The 23079-nt window shown below is 37.5% G+C and overlaps 1 protein-coding gene across 6 annotated transcripts in view; it reads right to left on the minus strand.

Moving 5' to 3' along the window:
• Nucleotides 1-23079, minus strand: part of MYO3A (myosin IIIA) — a 121166-nt gene that overhangs the window by 93443 nt on the left and 4644 nt on the right. For 5 of the 6 annotated variants that reach the window (XM_071734996.1, XM_071734998.1, XM_071734995.1 and 2 more), the window contains exons 2-3: nucleotides 15739-15921; nucleotides 11305-11439 (exon numbers count right to left, since the gene is read on the minus strand). In XM_071734996.1, the coding sequence (XP_071591097.1) occupies nucleotides 11305-11439; nucleotides 15739-15906 (303 nt within the window). In that variant the 5' untranslated portion in view covers nucleotides 15907-15921. Of the gene's footprint in view, nucleotides 1-11304; nucleotides 11440-15738; nucleotides 15922-22234; nucleotides 22993-23079 lie in introns of those variants that run through there. The other variant, XM_071734997.1, reaches the window with a different exon arrangement.

Raw genomic sequence — 23079 nt, forward strand, 5'->3', positions numbered from 1 at the left:
GGTGTTTGCTTCTTTTGATTTCTTCACTTTCAGTTTGGCTTTTTACTTCTTACTTTCTTTGTCATGAGCATGCACTGACAAGACAGCCAGCTAGAGGAAAAATCTGCCTATTCTATCTTATGCAATGCATAAGTCTCTTATCTTCCTCAGTCAGGACATAGATATCTTTACTTCACACCAGGGCCAAAATAGAAACAGCCATGTCTGTGTCAATATTGTGTTTTCCTATGTACAAAATCTTGAGGCTTTAAAAATGCAGCATTTTATAATACCACTTTTCAGCAAAAGGTGAAGTCTCTTACTGTACTTTTGGACCACATCAACTCATCCACACATAACATTATGACTGCCACATTTCCAATATTCAAAATATGCTCTACTCTTGAAAGCTCTTATTTCAGATTCAGCATAAATAAAGCCACCAGCCTTTACATTCACAAGAAAAAATAACCCCCTCAAGGAGGAATTTATCTTTTTAAAAGCATTTGTAATAGTATTTTGTCTCTACCAGAATGAAAAAAGGCAAGAAAGTGACAGTGCTGTACTAACAGTTTACAGTCCCATGTATGTTCTGCTGCTAGCTCTTCCTGACAAAAGCTTCATATTGCATCATCTCATAATTTGCATTCTTTCTTTGTTATAATACATTTGCAGACCAATGAAACTGCTAATGAGGAAAGTAAAGCTACTCACATTTCCTTCCCCAAACTAGTATATAGCTGAAGTAGTATGAAGCTATGACTTAGAAGAAAAAACTGAAAGACATTGGTCAGTAAAGAGACAGGACTTTGAGCAAACACAGGAGGCAGCTGTCCAGCATGGAAGATTTTCATATAGTAACCTTAGTGCAATTCATTTTATTATACACAAGAAGCAGTAGTAAAAGAACATTTAGAGTGCAAAACTTTTCACTTGACTAGGGAGAAAAAGTTTGGGATCAATAGAAACTAATAATGCAAAAAGAGGTATTTCTACTGACTGCTACAAACATAGCTGAGCCTCTGGGAAACACAAAATAAGAAAATAGGGCAGCCCACAGTAATAGCAAGCACTTCACAGCTTACATTGCCTGCTCAGAACCATGTTGCTTTGTTCACTCTTTAGCGACTGGGAAACATTTCAAAGCATCTTCCTCTTTTGTACCAGCATTTCTATATGATTCAGGGTCCAGACAATAGTCCAAGTACTATCATATTCACTCTAAACAGAATTCATTTTATGTCTGGTTGCCTAGATGAAGACAATAATTTAGTATAATTCACTGTAATTTAAATGACTGCAATAGAAATCTTCCCTATTGAGTTTGAAAGCACGGCTGGGGAAACACAGATCCAAACAATGAGTCTTGTCTAAAGTCTCCTTTTACAAAAGTTGTGAAGCTGAAACAGGCTCAGCAAAAAGGCAATTCCTCTCCTCTCAGGACTGTGCAGAACAGGTCATCTTAAACACTCTAAGAGTTGTTTGCTTCTCTCTGATGACTACAAAAGGAGCTATGGCCATTCAGTAACTGTCTTGGGACCCTAAAGCAGCAAGAACATCCTGAAAGACATACCAAAACTTTCTTACAGAGAATTTTGTATGAACCAAAAGGATGTTGGACTCAAAAGAGCTTTTTGAACATTTTTTTCTTTTGAAATCAACCACTAGAATAATTAATTCAGAGAAATCAGATCAAACAGAACTGAAATGGAAGTGCTCTATAAACCAACCTCTTCCTGCTCACTCCATCTGTGCAAGGCAGTTCCTCACTTCCAGGGTTTGGTGTCAGCAAAGTCAAGAGCTTTCTGAATGGGACAAATGCTGACATCTTTTTTGGAGACCAGGATACCTTTCTTTTTGTCACCACTGACACCAGGCTGCCTGCTTTCTCCACATCCTGACTCCTCATTCCTTGCTATGTAATACTCTTCTCCCATAGTCTCTAGGCCTGTCTGCCCAACAAAGAACAAGGACAAGGAAAGCTTTCTCTGTACAGACAAATTCATTTGCTGCAGTCACTCCTTTTTATAAAGGGACCTAACATGTAAACTGAGAACAAATGCGGGAAGATTATATTGTCTATCATACTTGAATTTAAGTGTTTAACCCTCAGGCAAAAAGAAACAAGCCTTAGCCCAAGCATTCTTATGATGATGGATGCAACATTTCATTAAAACTAAAGGAGGTTTGGTAATATGGGATTTAACCAAAAGCTGTACAGATATCAGGTTTGGTTTTGGTGGGGTTTTTTTGTTTTGTTTTTTGTTTTACAATACACTTATGTCTTCAGTAAAGATGTGATCAAAATACAATATGCAGAAAGCAAAGTGCTGTTAAACATTAGAATGTGAGAAGCTTAGTCTTCACATGTTGTTTAATTACATGATGGAATGGTAAAACTCAGGGGAGTTTTTCTGAGCTTTTGCTTTATTCCATGGTGGCAAAAATTGTTAGAGGTTACTCAGAACCAGCTTTTTCTATGCGCAATGTCCTCCAGCAAGGTGATACGAGCTGTGCAAATCCCAATGTAATATGAAATACTCATTACACAGAAAAATTACAAGTATTTAGTAAAACCTCCAAGCATCAAATCTTAGTTGTAGCCATACATCTTTAATCTTGAGAAAATAGGATATAATTCAAGACTGAAAAATTGCTATAATTGGGAAGCAAAGAGAGACACATTAGAAATGGAGAAATCAAGGCTGATTCAGACATGTAATGGATCAAAATATGCAGTGATGGTCTGAATGGAGAAATAATAACCAAAGATATCACTTAAAAGTTACCCACATTGAGAAATACAAAAAAGCAATTTTCAGTTGTCTAATTTTTCTTCTATACCTGTAATTTGTCTAATTTAGACAAATGACAACTCCTGTTCCCTCACCCCCCATAAAAACTAAATGGACAAGTTATTTTCCACTGTGCTAACTTCCTGAAAGTTTATTCTTTTATAGTAAATATTCCATATTAAAAAAAAAAAAGGTTGCATATCCACTTTCTTATTATAACTCTTATTATATATTCCATTAAACAGAACAACTTCCAGATAAAGGTTTTTTTGAATGCTATAAACTTCCTGTTATTTCCTGGGATGGAAATACATCTGCACATAGTAACTGTTGCATCTAACAGAAGCATATTGTAAACATTCCAAAGGAAAAGCCTAAATAAATTATTTTTCTGTAGATACCACACAGACTTCTATTTCTTGTACAAGAGAAGTGACACATATAGCCATGTCTCTAGTTATATCTCAGGTGGGCTCCTCTTTGACAGTCAAAATGAGACCACAGGGTCCTGCCTCTAGGCATTCTGACAGATCCTGTAAGACTCACTCCAGCCAGCACTTGTTGCTCAGAGGCCTCACAAAAAAATGCTTGTCACTGAATCTGGATTTTCCCACTTTTTCCAAAACTATCACTATACAAAACACAACTCCAGTTTCCATATTCAAGATGATTGTATTATTTTTTTAGGACAAAGTCTTCCTTTGAATGGAATTCAACAATTTAGGTTCCAACAGCTTTAATGGCATCAAATTGTCCTCTAGTGTAAGTCACTCCTGCCATGCAACATCCCAAAAGGAGATTGCATGATCAGAGTCTGCCCAGGATCTGAGCCTTCCTGCAGATTTTTGCAGCCAAACACCTCTCTGCATCAAGAAGAAGCATTAGCTGCTTTGCAACACTGACAGCAGCTCCTCTCTCCCTCTTCCACACACTCAGAGTTGCTGTGAAGAGTGACAATGCCATTAGCTGAGAATGAGATGAAGCTAATGGAGAGAAAAATGCTTCACTGCCAGCCATCAGGACTCTTACATGGTGCTGGGAAGCACAGCAAGAGACAAGGACAGAAGTGCCCAACTTGCTCTGACCTTTTCTATGCCTGGATGCAGAGAAGGAGCAGTATCATGTGAAGAGTCTCACTGTGTTGTCAGTGTGGGGGTGACAGCACATTTTCACTTCAAGAACCACACTCATCCCCTGCCCCACAAGTGTTGCAGAACTCCTTGCCCTTTTAGACCGTGATACACAACTGAGATAAAAGCATTGCATCCCTGGTCAAGGAAGATTATTTAGATAAGGATATTTGTTGAAATATTGATTTATTTACCCAGCACACACAACTTACCAGTGTGTGTGTGTGTCCCAGAGCTCATGAAATGGAAAATAAGGAGTCATAAGTAAATAAATGTCACTGACTGAAAAACCTGACATGAGTATAAAAGTTGAGCATAAAGTTTTAAGAACCTTTTGCGGTTTACTGTGGGTTGTTGGGACTTTTTTGGGGCATAGGCTTAGGTTTTTTTGCAGTTTTATGTCTCTTTTCATATTTTACAAGATGATAGCTCTCTAACTCTTTGTGTAGATAGAAAAGGGCTCTGAATTTCTGAATACATTGTTATATTTGTCGTTATCCTAGAAGTTCATATTATGCTTCCGGATATTCTAGCTTCAATTTTGTACAGAAATGCCAATACCTAGATCTTACTTTGGACAGCAGTTGCTCCTTTTTTGCAGTAAAACATACTGCTACCTCTTAGCTCCCCAGCTGAAAAAAAGCCTCCCCAGTGCAACTGGACCTGCTGAGACTGGCACTCCTTTAGATGCATAACTATACTTCATGGATATGACATAATATAACAGAGTTGTTTAGATTTTTTGTGTTTGTTTTTTTCTTATTTAAAACAAAAAAACAAAAAAACCCTACCAAAAAACAACAACAACAAAAAAAAAACCCAAACCCTCTCCCCAAAAAAGAGAGAGAGAAAACGGAAAAAGAAGGATGCACTTCAGTGAATTGCACCATATATTAGAATTACACACAATGTCAAAAAAGCAACATGATCAGGAACTCTTCCATGTATAGTAGGTCAGTGAAAGATCCAAAACCATTAGCCACAAAAAATTTGGGTATTAATTACACTAATTTCTCTCTACCTGACAAATATTTAAATTGTGCTGCCAGTGCTCATTTATGACTTTGTCAGAAAAACTGATACATATTTCATTAATTTTAGGGCTCCGTGACCACAGTTAACATTTGCTAACATCGAGAAGCATCTGATTTTCTAAACTTCTCTTTCCAAACACCAGATACAACAGTGCAACAGCACAGCAGACCCACTCCAGGCCAGATGCAGCAGTGGAGACGTATGGTTCAGCATTCCTTATTTTACACAGGATTTACTCCAACACCTTCTTCTCATACCCTTGGTGAGTTCTTATCCCTAACCAGCAGTCACCTCCTACCATACCACTCTTCTCTTGAACCCTGGTGCTGGCTGCCCCTTCCCAATCACATCAGGTATCAGATAATTGCTTTTCCTGTCAGGACCTGTAGCTGTCTGAATACCTTTTGTTAGGCAGCAACAGATCTACTCCTATCCCTGATCAATTCAGGGTGCTGGCATCCCAAACCACCTAACTGTAGGCACAACATGTTTTCCTTTCTGCTTTGAAGGAGCAGCCAAAACAAACAGCAAACCACATCATCCTCCTCCATCAAATCCTCCTTAATAACTCTCCTGAGCTTCAGTGCTGAAAATGCTTGCAGCTGCTTGAGATCACAACTGTCTTCTGTTATCTCCTTAGTTCTCCAGTTCCAAATCCATTTGTTCTATTTGGCTCAAAGCTTTGATGTAAGCTTCCTGCCATAAAGGCTTATTTTCAGGATTGAAAAGGAGTGAGTAATTGATGCTCTGTATGTTGCACTGAGCTCTCCATCTCTGGGCAAATTCAAGAATGGTAATTCTTCTAAAGGATCTGCACAAAACCAGGAAGGACTTCTGTTGGGGGATCTCATCTTGTTACAGATGAAATACATGTATGTGACTCACCAGAAAATTACAACTCTTGTAATTGGTAACTGAGTAGGAAACACACTGGTTTTCTTCCCTGTGCTTATCACACATCAAAAGTCTGTGTCAGGTAGGTTCTCTCAGAGTTCTTATCCTTTTACAAACATTTTTGGTAGGTGTGCAAGCTTTCACCACTAGAAGTAATCTAGTAGCAATGGACTGCCATAACCCTGGCACAGCAGGTTGTCATACTGGCAATTTATTCCTCTTTTCCATATTGGGATCCACTGTCCTCACAGAATTAAATGGAATGCACACCATGGTTTTGGACATAGTCTATGCTTGTGTACAGAGGACCAGGTGAACTGAAACAACAATTTTCTGTGTTCTATTTCAATTTGAACTCCTGAGGGCTTCTATTCCCTGGGTTTAATGGTTTTCTTCTTTCTAAAAAATGCAACACAAATAGAAGTGTCCTAAGGATTTAAAAAGATAATTTAGATATTTTTATGTTCAAAATTTTTCCTCCTGATGTTGAATTTAAGAGATCTACTTAAGTAACAAATCTGAATCACTTCAGGCATATTTTAAATTAGCAAACATAGCTGCCAACCTGATCATAATAAGCCTTCAGGATCATCTTTCTGTAAGGCTTTTGAGTCACCAGTGTCTATTTAAGAGGTTCAATTAATATTAACAAACATCTAAAATATTGAATTTAAAGTATACTTCTTGCCTGCAACAATGCAGAATGATTAAATCTAGCAATTTATTTAATGCATTTATTTTCACATTCTAAGGTTGAGAGAATAGGAAATGCTAACGTGCCACTTCTTCAGAAAAGCAGGTTCCAACCACATTCTACACTTTCATATGATCTGTCCAATAAGTATTACACTAGGACAAGAAAGGTTCTACGTGAGAATAAAGATGAATAAGGTTCATTTCAGTCCTGACTGTGCATGACCAGCATCTGTACAGGCTGCACTAAGTACTCAAATATTTGTGAAGGTACTGTTCAAAAAACAGAGATTGCAGTCTACTGCAAATTGCAACACATTCCTCCTTTTCAAATGAACAGGATTCTAAATTTCTATGACATATTAAAAAGTATTTTATTTGGAAATATTTTCATAATGTTGAAAGCATTATATTACAGTATGGTGAATATTATATATAATAAGAAGAAATAATGACACAAAACCTAAAGTTACATACATATAGAAATGAGACCGTATAGCATGACAGCATTAGCACCAGGCTTACTGTGTTTATAAATGGATACTAAATAGAACAGCTTGATACATCCTCCATACAACAGTCATGGTTGATGGAGAGCATGAGGGAAAAGGATTGCAAAAATTGGACAGGCTCTTTGTAAAAAGCATCTTCTAGTGCCACCACAGGAGACAGGATGCTGTGCTACATGGACCATTGGTGTAACTCAGCAAGGCATTGCAAATGTTCTTGGAACGTGCATGTACACACCAGGAGAACCAAACACATAAGAAGAATGCTTTTACAGTCTTCCTGATATTCAGCACAAAAGGATTTATTTCTATAACTTTGTGGTGATTCTCTCCATCTCTCCAGAAGTGGACATACACTTCCCCAAAAATGGAGAGGTTTCTACAACATGCTTTGATACTACAAAACTGTATTTTTAGGTGGGAAGTCACCCCATCCTAACTTTTTTCCCCTACTAAGTTTCAATTAATGAAAACAATTTTTTTTACTATAGAAGCAATGGAAGTTCCCTGTATGTACCAAGCATAAAAATATTTAAGAATGATAAAATATACCAGGTTACTTATGTGACTCACAAACCCAAATCCATCTCAAATACAGCATGCATAACTATGGGTCTTTTGAAAATGGACTCAATTGCATCTTGAAGTTCTACCTGAACATGTGTATAGGAGTGAACTAAAGAAACACATTGCATTATAATTCTTGGCTTCTGGCTTACAATAGCAAGTATAAGCTGTCTAAGACCTACCATTTACCTTGCTGCAGTATTTTCAGCCTTCATTCAGTCTCGGGGAGGTTGTTCTTTGCACCAAATCTCAAGCAAGAGCTGTGCCACTTTTTCTCCCCACCTGCCCTTGACCTGTATGAGTCAGTGATGAGACACTTCAGCAGTGGATGTCCCATCCCTTGCAGTGTTCAAGGACAGATTGTACAGGACTTAGAACAGCCTGGTCTAGTGGAAGTTGTTCCTGCCCATGCAGAGGGGTTGGAAATAGATTATTTTTAATGTCCCTTCCAATCCAAACCATTCTATGATTCTACATGGTCACCTTTAAGGCCTGTTATGATCTACAACCATGCTCCAAGTTCCACCAGCTGATTTCCAACTATCTCAGATTTATTTCTCAGATTTATTTCCTAACATCCAGAGCGGAAAAGTGAAGGAAAAAATGGGCTATAGCACATTCTGCCTTAGCTGTGTCATCACGTTGATGACTGCTGACATGAAATGGCTGAGCTGATTCATCTCAAGGATAATACTCAAGTGGCTTCTTTTCAGCACAGACTCAATAGGCCAATTTTTTCTGCCTGCATCTCTGGACACACGTGACAAGTCTTAATACACCTGGAAAGAATCCTCCCTCCAGCAATATTCTTTATTATAAACATCACTAGAACAGCATCCACACAGGGATAGATGTTCAGCCTGAGTGGAGCCTACAGAAAGAAAGGTATTTCTGAACTGAAAGTTGAGTGTTGTTATTCCATACAGCTGTATTCTTGTTTTACATTAATTTCTGCAGGAGGTTTCCTTAAAAATGCTGAACTGAGAAAGTTATTTTATTACAAGAAAAAAAGCTAATGGTGCAAAAAGTTCTCATATTACTACCTTTCCTCTATCAACCTGGATTGTAAATGTCCAGTGCCTCACTGCCAACATATGCTTTAGAGAGAGCAGTAAATGAAAATGTCAATTTTAGCTAAAAACAGAATGTCCACCTATCTTGTCCAAGAATTCGAGAGTACAGGTTCAATGAGTAGCAAATCATGTAAGAATAGACTCATTTTAGAAAATAGAGAGGGAAGGTTGAACAGATTATTTCACACCAAGACTGCAATAAGCAGTCTCATCATAAGCCCACCCAAGGTCTTTTTTAGGATTGAGAATGGATGGCAAATTATGAGGTCTGACAATATTATGGTAGTTCTAGTATTTGAGACCAAAATGTCTCAAGAACCCTTTACAGTATTGTAAGACAATCTTTTTAGCTACTTGACCAGTTTTGTCAAAACTCAAAAGCTGTACCTAAGGCCACTTGTCTTAGCCTAGTTCAAACTCGATATAAGCCTTTTTTCCCCAAAACCCAAACATGATCAAGTGAAATAAGAAACAGCTACTGAAAACTATTGGATACCCCAAAAAATCATCATACTGCATGTACTAAATATTGAATAGTGCAGTTCATATAAACAATGCTGAAGACTGAAATGGGAGAGAAGAAGCCTTGCAACAACCTTTCTTTCCAGATTGGTTTACTATTGATATCTTGAATGGGACAAATCTTAAAGAGCTGAGAATTTTCTTCCTCTAGGAGATTATTTAAGACACACACCACAGACTAACTCTGCTGGTAAACTACAGTTACTACTCTATGCCCATTACTAAATGCTGAGTTTTGCCACCTATTACGATCCAGTCCTAGTGGAAATTTAGAGAATTTTGCTCTAAAACCGCCTGTTAATCACAGACCACACAAACAGAACAGAACAACAAACTCTGCTTTCAATGACCCATTGGTCCTGTAAACACTTCCTGGCAGCTACAGCTCTGCAGGAATCCAAAATACTACAGTGCACAATACTCTGCATTTGATTCTCTACTTTTCATCCTTGACACCATTTTACATGCAGATACTATCAAAACTGCTTCAGATCATGCAAACTGCAATGGTCTACACTGGTTGTCCTTCCAGTCTTTGGGAACATTTCTACAGGAGCATTACTGACTGCAAAAGGTCCATTCTCCTTTCAGAGGATTGTACTGAATTTGCAGGCATTAGTTAATAGCTTTTTTGAGGGGAGATGAGAAAGATCTCCCTGGAATCAAACTCTGCAAACGTAAATGTCAAGACTGGGTACCCCTCTTAAGGGGAAGCAACAGTTCTAAAGTGAAAATGCTCTTTTATGATTAAATAAATAAACTTAAAATAAAAAAACCCAAAGCAATGGAAACAGAGGTCTCTATAAGCTGAAGTAGAATGTAGTGACAGAAAGCATCCAAGACTATTTCACATACTTCATACTAGCACCTGCACATGTACAGCTTGTGATGCAAAAAGTAAACATAAAACTTACACCCCAGATGTAAGCTTCTGTTTTTCACATTAAGAAAATAAGTTCATGTGAAATATAAAAGTTAAAATATAAACACTTGACTGTTTCCTCACAGTGTTTTCCATCCTGGCTGTTTGGCATACATCCTGTATAGACCAGAAGTTTCACAGATGGAGATTCAAATGCCCAGCAGACACAACAGAAACTAAATTTTCAAAGATGTGCACTGCAAAAAGAACTGACATCTTTTGATATCAGTCTAACCTAATCACTTATGATTTCCAATGCAAACTATCCTTAAAAGCATCTGTCCAATGCAAGTCAGAACTTGTAAAAGTTTTCAGAACTTAATCACTGTTTAGAGCTTGTTTCCAGGACTAGAGAGCATTGTATCACTGAGATATTTGGAAGGAGATTTGTATTTATTTAGCTGACAAATCATAGAGCATAACCAATTCTTCAATCTCAACCTTATCAAACATCAGCAAAAACCCTGATTGTTATGAAAGGCACACTATTCCTGTAAAAGACACTCTTCTTCATTTTCCTCTGTGATAGGTTACCATGAATCTATGAAAACAGTAATAATCAAGTTCTTTGCTCCTAGACTAATCAAAACTAAAGACTGAAACACACAAAATTACAGGCCTTACCTTGTTCTGACTCCATTTGAGGAAATACTGCTGCTTGTAATAGTATTTGGGCAATAGCCTGTTTTTATTGGTTTATTTATCTAGTTTTGCATTTACTTGCACAAAAAAAGCAATTAAAATAATATATTTTAACTATTAAAATAAAATTAAAATATTTTATATCATTTCAGTAAGGAAAAAAAATCATTACAGCTGGTTTTTTAACTGTTATGTCATATTTTAGTCATATATAAGGAAATGCTTCCAGAGGAAAATTCCCATGACAAGCCTTTCACCAAAGCAAGACTATGTAGCAAATAAATCCCATCAAGCTCTATTAGAATTTACATCCTAACTCTGAAGGCACTGCACTGTCACAATGATATCAAAATAAGAACACTGATTTCAAAGCAGATCATTAATTCAGAACACTGAAAAGACTAAACAGTAGCCTTTATCACTTCCCATGCAACCACGCGAAAGAAAAATATCAAACAGATTACTTGCATCTCATTCATTGAGTTTATACTTAACATAGGAATGCCATCTGGAAGAACACACTTATTTTTCTGAGGTATTTACCTCAAGAACTAGCCAAAGTTGATCTCCATTTTTCACATCTTTCTTATAGTACATGCCGTAGAATTTGACCACATTGGGATGATCAGAGAGAGCTTTCAAAATGTTGTACTCAGCTTCAATTTCTTCATCAATGTCCTAGTGCCACAAATGAGAAACACATACTGATTAATAAATACATAATGATAAACATTCAAAAAACACAACACACATAATTTTCCAGCTGTTCAAATGTAACTGGAAATAATGCAAATGAAAAAAACAAAACATGAAGGTACCATTTGCAGGGCTATAAAGCTTGGTTCTGTTTACTCAATACAAAATAGTAATTTTTTTATTTGGTCATCATCAATTTAAACTAATAAGCACACCAGGTATGACAAAGCAGCCCTCAGGAGAATGGAGAAGGAGCATTTAAAGGTGAAGCCAGTGCAATCCACAAGTGAGTAGGTAAAGACTGGTGAGTTTTTGGGACGGGATGAAGATGTCTTGGACTTAACTTGGACGTTACTTTTCTAGTGTCAAGAGTATGCCCAGCCAGAGACAGTGCAGCTGGAACTGCATCTCTACCCCTCTGTGCACAAACAAGTGTGACTGCAGCCACACCTAACTCATTGGTCACCCCATTTTCTATGTTCATCTGGAAACTTTTCAGTTGGTCTTTTTCTTTTAAAAAGCACAGAAGATGGCAACATCCATGAGTTCTCCACCTTCTCTCACTGAGCCATAAGACTTCAGGCTTTTTGTCAGTCTTTCATTACAGACCTCTGGTTTCTTACATGGAGAAGGAAATCCATTTGGAGGTGAGAAATGAGGACAAGTTGTGCCTACAAATGCACTAGGATGTGCAAGCTATTTCAGACCAAACATGGATGCTAACAACGCTGGACACTCTGTTAACTACTTCTACTTATGTGCTGAGATTGTTCTTTGAAGGACACTATCAGTCTGTGTTTCAGTCACACTGAGAAAACATCCAAACCATCCTGGCCAGAGGCAGAATAGCTGCAGTCATTTCCCCCATAGTTTAGATTTTAAAAAATTATACTATCTCATTTCCAGATTGAAAACATTTTAAATATGATTTGCCGTTTACACCAACAAAAAACAAAAAACAAAAAAACAAAAAAAACCAAAAAAACCAAGGCATGAAAAATCAGTTCTAGAGGAAAGCTGCCTATGAACTCCATTATGCATATGAATGGCATTTCACACCAATGAAAGCCACCTACTCCATGCCAAAAACTCATCTCACCACTGCCAAACAGAAGTGACCATGGCAGAGAAAAAGGATGCTTTGCAGTCCCAGGGAATGACATTCCATTCTGTTTACCACCAAAGACATCTGTCCCTATGATGCATCTGCCTTTAAGAGGTCTTTGCTCACTTGTTTCTCATAAAGGTCTCTCTGATGTTAAATTCAACTTGATTTCCTCATATTGGCCTTTGGCTGTTTCTTGACTGATCTGAAAGAACTTTGCCTGTCACCATTGTCTTCAGCACTTGGGCTGTTAAACTTCCATGTTGAGATTACAAGAATGAGTCAATCAGTCTTCATACAGAGAGGAACTTTAAAAGTTTTAGAACCAAGGAGGGTGGCAGAAGAAGGAGGAAAGGGAAAGAGTGGAAGAGAAGATGAAGAGAGAGAATGCATCTTGTAAAAACAAAAGGAAAATTCATACGGAAAAAAAACAACCAAAAAGGAAAAAAAAAAAACCCATACCAAAATCCTAAGAATTTAAATTAAAAAAAAAAAACAACATCTAAAATATTCAATAGCCCTATCTGCCTTGGGGAAATTGGAAGAGAATTAGCCCTCTGTTCTACTGTGATATAATAGATGTTTCTGCTTCCTGAGGGATACTCAGATTTTTACAAGATTTTTAGTACTATGACAAGAAATGAAAAGAGAGAGAATTAAAAGAATGGAACATTAATTCTGTGCATACTAGAAAGAAAAATCTTCCTCTGCATTTTATTAAGGAAGGGAACTTGAAATATTTGTTGAACTTAGTGTATTTACCTATGTAAAACATAGCCAAAGGGAATACTTCTTTTAGAAACAGTAGAGGGAATATTTCCCTGTGAACTTAGCTGTAGGATAAATTGGCTAAGAGCCCTAAAGTACAGTGGTATTTACTTACAGCCCTGAGGACAAGACTAAGAGCATTCTCAGTTCTATCTTCATATATTCTCATTTCAACACTTTCCTATTTCAGTTTCAAAAATCTGTGCTGTTATTCAACACTAAGAGCTCTAAGGATTAAACATGAAATACGTATTTCAGTTTCACATCACCCATGATAATATAGTTTCCCATTTAAATTTTGAAATACCATTTAAACCAAGTGATATAAAACCACATTTCTTCTGCTCTTTTCTCAGTCTACCTCTCATATGGCACAATTCTGCAACCACCTTCAAAGAAAATAATTGTAAAATTTAAAGAAAATATAGAAAGTACTTTTTTCTTCATTGCAATGGCTCCCTCTGCAGCCATTAATAATACTTTCAGTTTAAACAGAAGGAACTAGTTTATTCCTTTCACCCAATTTCTAACATTGGATCGACATTTTAATAGTAACATGGAGGTGCATCAGCTACTCCAGACCTCTGTAAATAGGAGGAGGAAAAGTAGAATAATATTCTTAGAATATAAAGGAGAATATATTCAGTTTAAAAATTCAAGTAATGCAGTGTGGCATTGACTTCATTACTGATTTCAATTTTTTTCATTAAAATAAAGAATGATTTTTCATCAGTTATACCTCTTCCTGCAATTTCTTATGTTGCACCTTTACCCACTGTATTTCTTCTTGGATACTTCACCTTCTAATTTCCTACTTAATCTACTTCTCTTTCCCCTAACATCAGATTTACTTCCTCTTCCTCCTTCCTGTTTTCATCCTTTACCCTTTTCTTACACTCAAAGTTTCTCCCATGCCTTCAGTAGTCCCTGCCATGGTAAATCACCACTTAAGAATCACTCCTGAATACTTTGGAAATAGATGAAAGCAGAAGCATTTCCTGCCATACCAACATTTAGAGGAACACCAACTGCAAGCAAGTCCTGCAGCTCAGTGTAAGCACAGGAACCTTGTTGTTTACAGAGCAACAGAATCAAATGCATTTGGATTCATCAAGATCCTTATCACTTGGCTTGGAATCGTGTTTATGCTAGGAAAGGTAGGTGATACTGGCTTGAGATGAGCCTTGTTGTGTTGCTTTGAAAGCATGCTAAAATGAAAAGCAAACAACAAGAAACACAGCAAAGATAATGCAAGTGTGTTTTCACAAACAGTTTTCATATGGGTCATGGGACCACACTCTGATGCTGTGTGATCTGCAGAGGTAGAGAGAGCCCTGTGTGGCTGTGCAGCTCCAGACCCAGCCTTTCAGCTGGCACGATGTGCTCTTCCCCTCCTGTGCAACAGAAGCACGTGCCCTAAAACCCTATACAGGGAGTGCAAAAGATGAGCTCAAAGGGGTCACCTGAAACAGGAACAGCCCCTTGTCCATGTTTAGCGCAGTACTATTATCCAGAAAAATCCCAAGCCACATGTAGCACCACTTAAGTTAATGGGATGTCTCTAAAAACCAGACTAATGTTCTTCCCTACTCTTTAAGCATTGATCTGCCACCCAACAAATGTCAGTTTTTGAGAACAAAAACATACTCTACGACACAGTAATTGCACTTCTCAGTCAGCCGGTACTCTGTGTGTAGAAGCTATTGCCTTTGTATTTTCTATTTGAAAAGATGGATCCCTCTGTGCTATCTATGTATTCTGGCACATTCTGAAAATGCAGAAGCAACAATTAAAAAATTAATTATTTTTAAATGTTCACTCATAGCATATAACAGCTAAAAGGTTGTACTTAAAATAGATTCTCAAAGGTACATCTAGAGCACTTAAAGGATGTAACTTTCTTACTGGCTAGTATGTAAAACAAAAGAAAACAAAACAAGAAAGGGGACAACAGTAAAAATAGATTCAGCTAGGACTCTTGGTACTAAAAAGGAAAATAATCAGCTCTGCTTCTGAAAAAAAAGAGATAAACAAGGATGAACCAAAATTGAAAGTAACAAAGTTTAGGTATACTTCTGACTTCTACCATATGCAACCACTTCCAGGATCAAAGAATCACAGAATGGTTTGGGTTGGAAGGGACCTTAAAGATCATCTGGTTTCAACCCCCTTGCATAGGCAGGAAGACCTCCCACTAGACCAGGCTGATCAAAGCCCCAAAGGATCACTTATGATAAGAAAAATAAATTGATAGCTAGCCTGATACTTTGCAGATTGAAGCAGTTTATCTCCCTGTCACTTCTAATGCAAATGATCTACCAGAATTAAAAGAAAAAAAAAAAAAAAAAAGAGTACACACATCCACTCACAATTAAATAAGCATAGAGTAGGTAATTTAAGTAGCTTACATGAACAGGATCCAAAATTTTGACTGCTGCTTTGCTGCCATTTTTCTTATTTAATACCTTGAAAACTTTTCCATATGTTCCTTTTCCAATAGTTTCAATTATTTCCCAGGTATCCGAAGGATCAGGAAAGCTATCAAATATTATTGTTTTCCCAGTCAGTGGAAGCATCTCAAATGATGGTTCCTAAGAAAAAGAAAGTTCAGTGTTCACTTGAAAGTTAATAGCAACTGTCAATTGTCACAAATCCTAGAAATGTTTCTGCACGTAGTGTGCATGCACTGGAAGCATAATGAACAAGAAATGCTGCATGTAATACAGGTACATTCAGTCAATAAAAAATAAAAGGAAATTAAAATAATAATTTGAACTGATTTCAGATGAGTTAATTCAGTAGAAGTTTGCCAATGTCCTTCAATTAAACTATAATGTCACACATAATGTCACACTTTGTTTACAACAAACAGTCAATTTTATAATCCTGCTCTTACCATTTGAACTTTTACATAGATCTCACAAGGCCAAGCTGATCAATGTGGCAGGAGTTTTCACAGTATTATAATCTTCTGACAACCATTCATAGTAATGGAAAACAAGTTTACTGATGTGCATTCATTAACAACTATTTTACATACAGTGAAGGAAACACCTTTTACAATGATGGAATTGTATCCATCACTGACCATGTTACACCTATGGCCTGGTCCATGACAGATACAATTCACTTATAAATCCCTTCATAGTGACTGAACAGTCTGGCAGCTACAGTGGTAAAAACAAAGCACCCCACCACCACCACAGAAACAACTGCAAAAAAGAAACCCCACCCTTACCCACTGTAGAGAACAGCCAAAATCTCAGTAAAAATGTGTTTAAAAATTACATTCCTATATTTTAAATTTTAGAGCCAAGACTGAAAAAGAGAAGAGGCAAGAAAAAGTACAAGCTCAAGCCCTTACTAAGTAAGCAAGAAATAAAATAAATGAGCCAGCTGCTGAGTGCTTAAGTTCTTCCTGAGTGCAATTCCACTAAATAAGAAAGGTTGGAGATTAATTTATTTCTATACTTAATAAGAATGCTACAGTGTATTATTCTTGGACTTTTTTATGTCAACAGCAAAAATCTACAAACACAAAGCATTTTAAATTGTATTATTACACATTAAAAAAAATTATACAGGGTTATCATACAACTTTTTTGATAATACAGAATGGCTTTAATTTCAGTTTCATCCATGGCTTCCAGCATACTAGACATTCTTTTTTTATTAATCTGCTTATTCCTACAATCATGTATATCCCACAACACATGGAGCATATATATCCACTACCTACAGTAGATATACCAGCTAGAAGCAAGTGCAATGGGCTGCTATACAAACATACATTGTACCAGCTCCTTCAGTTATCTGATATGCTCACTAGCACATCACATGTGTCCAGACTAATTTTCTACTGAATAATACAGGCTCACCTGGGGAACACAGGGCTGAGGATTCTTCCCCTCATTTTGCTACTGGTCCAGCACCTCCTTCCAACACTCACCCCCAAGAATCATAGAGGTACAAATCCTCCAGGACTGCAGTCTCTTGCTGAGGCATTACCTTCCTCCCTTATTCCTAGTATTACCTATGCCCTGGGAGCTTCACCACTTCCAGGCAAAGCCATCTCTTCCCCAGAAAATGAACAGAAATGAGTTCCAACATTTTTTTGGAACTTTTTCTTTTGCCTATAAACTAGTGCTTAAATACAATTGTTCTGGGTTTTTAAAAATAATTTTATATGTAATTATATTACATACAATTATACTATGTGTACATATAATCACATAAAAATAATATGTAGTTAGTTCATAGTTGGGTTGACACAAAAATTTGGAGTATTAAAGGGATTAGGATTCATAATCACAGATGCTTGCCTTGAATCTCCAAACACACCTTTAAGCCAAGGTCCACCCATGTGCTCAGAGATGCAAGTAGAACATTCTAAAAAAAAACATGTACATCAAAACCTGCAGCTTCAAACAGCTTCCCAGGCTTCATTAACTTCCTATACACTAACATAATGCAAATGAAATTAATTGATTCCCAGTATCAATGGCTTGTTTTTCTATCAAGACTGGTACACTTAGAACTGTTAAAGGGCTGTGGAAACACAATCCTGCAGATGCTCTGTGGGTACCAGAGGAGAGTGTTGGAGACACTGCCATAAGCTTGCATTTTCCTCTGCACTTCACACCAATTGCACATCCTTCTAAGAAAAGTCATCATATACTGAAGAATAATACAGTCAACAGCTGTCATACTTAGTTCAGTAACTTGAGTTTTATTCCAGAAAGAATTTTTCAGTCCAATCCTTTGTCTTTTGATTTACAGCTTCGTGATCATAACTTGAACAAGTTATATTGATCATCATATTTTCTCACTTCCACCCTGCTTAAGAACAGACCCTTGCAGATAAATCGTTTAGCTTTCACCTCTATTATTAAAATATATATTTAAAAGAATTATTTTATGTGTTCTGTTCTGGATGATGAATACTGTTTTATTACACATCAGTGAAGATGAGAAAGCTGATAATGACTTAACCTCATATTTCAGCAATAAATTGGACTGTCTCTGGAATATGTCTGGATGACCAAACAAAAGAGTAATTTATCATACCCCTCAACATTACAAATTTACTTTAAAAAACACAACTTGCAACTCAATCTAAACTTCTGAGCTCGGAATATACCCCTGAATCTCCCTAGGACTCCTTTACAATAGTTGTGGTATGCTCAATGTGACTGTTTGCTCAACTCCTGCTCAGATTTTGGCTATCCCAGTTCCTACTAAGGCCTGATGCATGAGGGAGCAGCACCCTAGGGTCAAAGCAGGAGCACCAGGTAGGCCAGACAAGTGGCCAAAAAGCACTAAAGGGCTCTATGCACCATTATCACCTGCAAATCACTGCCTCCTGCAGCCCATATCTTTAGTCTGGCAGTTTCCTCAGAAATAGATGACTTCAGAAAATGGCACAAAACCAGACAAAACTCCAAGCTGGAAGGCATACAATATCTTACCCAAACAGCTTTTGGATCAGGTCCAGCAGTAGCTGGACTGCTGTGGCTTTTCTGCTTCCCAGCATGATACAGGGAATGCCCACACCTTGACAGAGAAGGAAGGATGAGCACAATTAAGAGTTACACGCTATAAATTATGAAACCTTATTACTGGATTGGTGAATACGTTAATTCATGTGACAGACCAGTGTGGGTGAAAGGGGACTGAGCCCTTGTTTGTTTGTTGGGTTTCTTAATGAGCTCAAGAAATAAAGCTTACACTACAGCAGTAAATTTGAGAGATTCAAATGGACTGTTAACAATTAAAGTGATTAAATTCAGAGTATTTGGGAGGGAAAAATAATCTTGGAGTTCGAAGACAACGAGCCAATGTGTCTGGGTTTTTGGTTTGTGGGTTTTTTTCCTCTAAGAGCGAGATCTGGTGCCAGTGATCTGTCTGACAAAGTTACAATAAACTGGCTGAGAATTCCTATGAGCCAGCCCTACATAATTTTTCACTTCCTAGGTCACTTCAGACACACACACCTTATATGCAGCAGACTTTAGGTCACATACTAGAGATATCCAGAGATGCCCTGTTCAGCATCAATGCTGGCAAATCACTGCATTCTCCATTGTTTTCAGTATCTAGGGGGAAGGGAAGGGGCAGCCTCATGATGATCACGGTATATTTCTTGTGGACTATTTGATTGCTGCAAAGGCAACTCAATGAAACACATTTATCACACCCCAGACTCAGCACACATACCAATTGCTCTGCTGAGGGCTTTATGGTCAAGACCACAGAGCATTACAGACAATATAGTCAAGTGGAAATAATCAACAGGTTTTTCTTCTGGTGGGTATGCTGCACACACAATAGAGCCTGAATTTCATATAAAATATTACATATTAATCTAGTATTTTTACTTCTGTTGCATACCTTTTAACTTCTTTCTAAACCTTCTGCCTCCCCAACATTTTTTGTATGGACTTCCATCTCACTTGGATGAAAGCATATCCAGTTCTCTCCATAAAGAGCTAATAAAGCAAGAGAGGCATCTTGCCTCATGTCATGGATAAAGCATAATAATAATGGATAAAGGGAGCCTACATGATTAGAAAACAGATACCTATTCATACAGGACTAAAATGAACCTAGCATTTATGTTTCCATTAACATCTTGTCTTCTGCCTACGACAATCTTCTGGTCCTGAAAATTAGAACCAGGACCTCATTGATTCAGTTCAAAACACACCTACTGAGGTCTTCTTTGATCTTGTTTTATTTGTCCACATCAGTCTCCCCTTCTCATTGCAAACACTGTTTGTATTTAACCAGACAGCTCCTGAACATATCCTTGTAATTTGCCAGACATGGGAGATGGATGTCATGAACCAGCAACACTACATTGCCTATTGGGTCTGTTACCTCTGTGGAGGTTACACTTGTACTCCTTCAAATTCTCAAACTGAAACCTCTTGCCTAGCAGATGCCAGAAAAATAATAACCTTAAAATAAACAAAAGAAGAAAAAAAGAAAGGGAAAGAAAAGAAATTGCTGGCAATGTTCAGGTAGGGACTATTGAGGGTTGTTATATCAAAGAAAATAACACTTCTTGTCTCATTTTTTCACTACCTGATGCCTTTTTCTGATACCTAGTCTGTAATCTCTCTGATCTAGTACTTATCACAAGACACAGTGGAACCTAGAAATACTTAAGGCAGTAGCACAATAAAGTTCCACAACCCTTTTCCTCTTAATTCAAGAGTTCATGCCACACCAACAGTACTTAGTCAGAAAGCTAAAGGATGATGCGTGGAATTTTTAAAGCAAGCCAAAACCCTGAGGCTATAGTATCCAACTCATCACACCAAAACCTAGTACTTTCTGGATACATGTAATCCATGTCCAAGTAATTTGATTGTTCAACCATGAACATGGGTTGCAGCTCAGATCCTGAGCTAGTATGAGTATAGATGTTATGGAGAACATTGTCTCATCCATCATTCAAGGTTTTGCTTCAGAAATTCCAATACCACCCTCATCTAATTCTGGGGGATACTTGGCCTCTGATTTTGATGATGAAACAACTTATATCTTCCCTGAAGTTTTTAAGGCCAGGCTGAACAGGGCTCTGAGCAACCTGATCTAGTGGGAGTTGTCCCTGCCCACGGCAGGGAAGTTGGTACTAGATGATCTTAAGGGTCCCTTCCAACCCTGAAAATTTTATGATTCTATGATACCTAAATGTGAACTTCAGCCAAACCTAAGCACAGTGTGAGAAGATGATCTAGTTTGGCAATTAGTTAAAAAAAAGTGTTTAGAACAGAACTGTGCTTTTTACTTCATTTGTCAAAAGCTGAATACACTTAACATTAGAATTTCCCTCTAAAACACCAAAAATAAATAGTCTTGCATTTTTACTTAATTTTTGTCTGTCTTTGACTGTACATTGCTTTGCTTGCTACTTTCAACTTTATACATCCCCCATATTTTCCCAGAATTGAACAACTAATGATGTGGTAGAAGAAGAATAAAAATAACAAGCCTCTAACAGTCAGTCCATTTCTTTCACTGCTCTGCGCTTACACCAATAAGACACAAGAGCTTGACATATGTACAATACACGTACTGGAACCTAAAATAAACAATACAATCCCTTTTTAGTCAGTCAAAGAAATAAAACATTGATTTACCTGAGCAGGTTAGCATCTACCTTAGCATTAGAAGACTCGCTATCCAGGACGCTGACTATCTTATCAATGTTTACAAATATCTATAGGGTGGGTGTCAAGAAGGAGTCGTCAGTCTCCTTTCAGTGGTGCCCTGTGATAGGACAAAGCACAACAGACACAAACTGGAACACAGGATGTCTCACCTCAACATGAGTGACAGAACACTGGAATAAGCTGCCCTCTAGATACTTTCAAGACCCGTCTGGATGTGTTTTCGTGTGACCTGCCCCAGATGATCCTGCTTTGGCAAAGGGCTTGGACTTGATGCTCTCAATTTTCAATACCTATCATTCCATAATTTCTATGATTTTATGAATAATTGACTGATTATACTGGCTACATTTATTTCCATTGACTACAACACACTTATGCACTTCCTATGTAGACACATTAAGAGAAATTAATCTTACCTTACTTAGCTGCTAGAAACAAAGAATAATAAGTTGGCAAGTGACAAAATGAGTATCAGCTCGATGCAAGCCTGCTGTATCTCGTCACCTGAAAACATGCAGGCAATTTGGACATTGATAGTGCACTAAAAAAGGCAAGAACCATGCAATAACATTGCTGAGCAAACTCTGAACCTAACAACTGAACCCTAATTTAATGTAAATGCAGAAATAAATGGCTACTTTAAAGCACCTGGAGGCAAGAAGTGGTGATAAATTTAACTTAATCTCAGATAATGTATGTCCCGGGCAAAACTCAAAGTATATACCTTAATCTTTGAAGAGAAAACAGAACCATTTTAAGGGCACTTTTCAGTGTTGATTCTCTGAAGGGCTGGGTAACTGCTTCCTCGGTTTCTAAAAAACCTTTGCTGACTGCTATCCAGCAACAACTTTCCCAACAAAGAAAGACAGCTTTCAGAGAAACTTGATGCCTCTGGACTCCTTGACCTTTGTAGAACTTCTGCACACAGTAGAGCAACAGTGCTGTGTGGTATTGGTACCTGATCTCCTTCTATTGATAAATGCATATTGGGTGTCCACACTGACATTTCATCTGCTGATTATTATTCAGTTGATCTTGATGTTTTGACTTGCTGCAGGCTGAACTGGCCAGCCCCACTCATGGGTGGTTCCAGCTCATCACTGTCTCAGTGTTCTCAGAGGGCACTGCTGGAAAAGATCTACATCAGTGTTAAGTTCCACCTTGGTTTTCTTCCATTCCTCCCCATGCCCTGCAACAGTAGAAGTCCTACAGCATGCTGAGGTTTACAATTCTCAGGAAACTTCATCCAAGGAGACTTCTTTTTTAAGCAACAGGTTAAAGAATTACCAATAGCTGTAAACCTACAATCTAATCTCATGCACAGGAACTGACCACTGGATGACAGTCCTTCAGAGTTCAAACATGACATCAGTGCAGGATCCCAATTTTTTGAAGCCAACTTTAGTTATAGGAAAAGGGTGTGAAAAGAGCATGGAAAGAAAACACTGTATTGCATTACTGTAGTCAATTATAATAGCTCTGATATTTTGAAAACAAATGAGAGCTAAAGACTTTTGTGGCAACTGTCATTCAGCAGAAAATATTTACATAGGGACATTACAATCATGA

Source organism: Heliangelus exortis, chromosome 2 (assembly GCF_036169615.1).
Source record: "Heliangelus exortis chromosome 2, bHelExo1.hap1, whole genome shotgun sequence".
NCBI classification, from domain to species: domain Eukaryota; kingdom Metazoa; phylum Chordata; class Aves; order Apodiformes; family Trochilidae; genus Heliangelus; species Heliangelus exortis.